This window comes from Mustela putorius, unplaced genomic scaffold, assembly GCF_011764305.1.
Source record: "Mustela putorius furo isolate JIRA1106 unplaced genomic scaffold, ASM1176430v1.1 tig00000095_pilon_pilon_pilon, whole genome shotgun sequence".
NCBI classification, from domain to species: Eukaryota; Metazoa; Chordata; class Mammalia; order Carnivora; family Mustelidae; genus Mustela; species Mustela putorius.
This window is the reverse complement of record NW_025421280.1, coordinates 30,524,484-30,526,852: the sequence shown is the minus strand read 5'-3', so window position 1 is coordinate 30,526,852 and position 2,369 is coordinate 30,524,484. Positions and strand designations below refer to the sequence as shown.

Here is a 2,369-nt window from a genome sequence, read left to right as displayed (position 1 = left end):
CATGTTTCTGTATTTTCAAAGAGCCTGGGCTATGTATGTCTGCCTTTCACCTTGGATTGCATTTTGGGGGATCCGCCTAGTCTGGAGGAGGAGGGGCAGGAGACAAGATTTGTAGCTCTTGGTGTCCAAACCAGAAGTTTCAGTTCGGACATGGAAGCCAGATAGTATACTTTAAACAACTGGGCTCCCAAGGTTATTCCCACAGCAGAAATCTTACAAACAGCATTCCTTAGCCTGCCTGTGTACATATGATCCAGGTGGTCTGTTATGTGCAAGACACAAGCACATTTATTCATACAGAACACATAGCTTTGAGCCCTGCTATCAAGGGTACTTCTTCACCACTAGGACAATTGTGCCTTTTATAGTTGCTCGCTTAAAGAATCTTAGCAGAGCCGCTTTTATGTCCTTGTTCCTCAGGCTGTAGATGAAGGGGTTCAGCATGGGTGTGACCACAGTGTACATTACTGAGGCTACTGCACTTGAGTGGGAGCTCTGGGTAGCTGCAGAGCTAAGGTAGACTCCCAGGACTGTGCAGTAAAATAAGGAGACAACTGAGAAGTGAGATGCACAGGTGGAAAATACTTTATATTTTCCCTGAGCTGATGAAATTCTATATATGGAGGAAATAATCTTAGAGTAGGAGTAAAGGATCCCAGCAAGGGGACCACCAGCCAGCAGCACAGTTGAAACATACAGCACTGTGTCATTGATAAAGGTATCAGAACAGGCAAGTTGGATCATCTGATGGAGTTCACAAAAAAAGTGGGGGATTTCCACTTTTGAACAGAAGGACAGCCACAACACCATTAAGCTTTGTAACAAGGAATTCAGGACACTCATGATCCAGGACATCAGAACCAGTAGTACACAGAGGTGGGGATTCATGATGACTGTGTAGTGCAGGGGGTGACAGATGGCCACAAACCTGTCATAGGCCATCACAGCCAGGAGAAAGTCATCACAGCCTGCAAAGAGTGTGGAAAAACAGATCTGGCTGATGCATTCTGTATAGGTTATAACTTTGCTCTGTGTCTGTATACTCACCAGCATCTTTGGGATGATGGTAGAAATGACACAGATGTCTAGAAAGGAGAGGTTGACCAGGAAGAAGTACATGGGGGTGTGAAGGTGGGAGTCAGAGCTGACAGCAAGTATGATGAGCAGGTTTCCAAATACAGTGATCAGGTACATGGAGAGGAAAAGCCCAAAAATTAGGGGCTGCAGTTCTGGATCATTTGATAATCCCAGAAGAAGAAATCCTGTAATTTGGGTATCATTGCCTGGCTCCATATGGTTGTTGTGTTGATTAGAAATTAGGAAAACATGATTAATTTTAATACAAGTGGGTATTCATAACATGGCAGAAATGCTATAATTACAATGACTTGTGGGGGAACAAAGCAGACATGAAAGAAAGTGGATGGGGTGTTATCTTTCCTGGGAGCTCTGAAAGACCTAAAATAAGGTGACATTTGAAGAGGGACTTCAAGCAAGACTGCACAGGAGACATGAGGTTATCTGGCGACATGTGTGTCCTGCAGGAGAAAGAGACAGTGCAAAGGCCCTGTGGAAGGCACCAGATATCCAGGACTTACAATGGAACCAGTGTGGTCAGGAGAACAGCAGGAAGGAGTATGATGAGAGGAGGTTTCAGGGAAGGTTCAGGAATGACGTAGCCTCCCCAGTGGAGGTGAGACTTCAAGACACAGGGAGTTCTTCATCCATATGGTTGTTCCTTGCACTTCATTAATTTGTTTCCAAGGAATCCTGTCAATAGAAATTTCCTTATTTCCAAGTTAACATCCTGGAGTCTGTATTTTAAGGGTCCCATATTGGCACACAACAGACTCCTAGGCCATGTGACTACCAGGTTCTTCTCAACCTCAAGCTGTAATATTTAGAAAAGAAATAATACTAGTTAAGCTCTCAACATCATATTATCATTACCCTAACAGATATAGAAAAGTACACAAATCCCCATTGATAAGACTTCCATGAACTTATAACTCTGTGCTCCATTTTAATATGACCATTTTTTCTTATATTTATAGATGTATAAAAAACTCAAAAGGAAGAGAAAAGGAAGAGGAGGGAGAAAGTTATTCTAAATCCTTTGTTCTCTGAGAGTTTGGGATGACAAGAAAGCTTCCGTGGTTCTGGCTGCAGTCCAACACTAAATATATCTGTTCAATACCCAGAAGATCTAATAGAGCATCAAAAACCAATTTCTCCAAAAGAAAAAAAAAGAGTGATATATTTATGATATCAAGACACCTTAATGTATGAAAATCTGTTAGAAATATGAGTGAAAGGACTATATACACAATTGGTGAAAGGAAATACATGATTTATAAAAATAGCAAGGG

General features: G+C 41.9%; 1 protein-coding gene across 1 annotated transcript; it reads right to left on the bottom strand.

Annotated features, from left to right (window-relative positions):
• Positions 1 to 324: 324 nt before the first annotated feature.
• On the bottom strand, positions 325 to 1,194 carry LOC101674338 (olfactory receptor-like protein OLF4). The gene is made up of 2 exons (XM_045077580.1): positions 840 to 1,194; positions 325 to 554 (listed from the first exon to the last, which is right to left on the bottom strand). The coding sequence occupies exons 1-2, from the start codon at positions 1,192 to 1,194 to the stop codon at positions 325 to 327; spliced, it is 585 nt and encodes a 194-aa protein (XP_044933515.1).
• Positions 1,195 to 2,369: the final 1,175 nt, after the last annotated feature.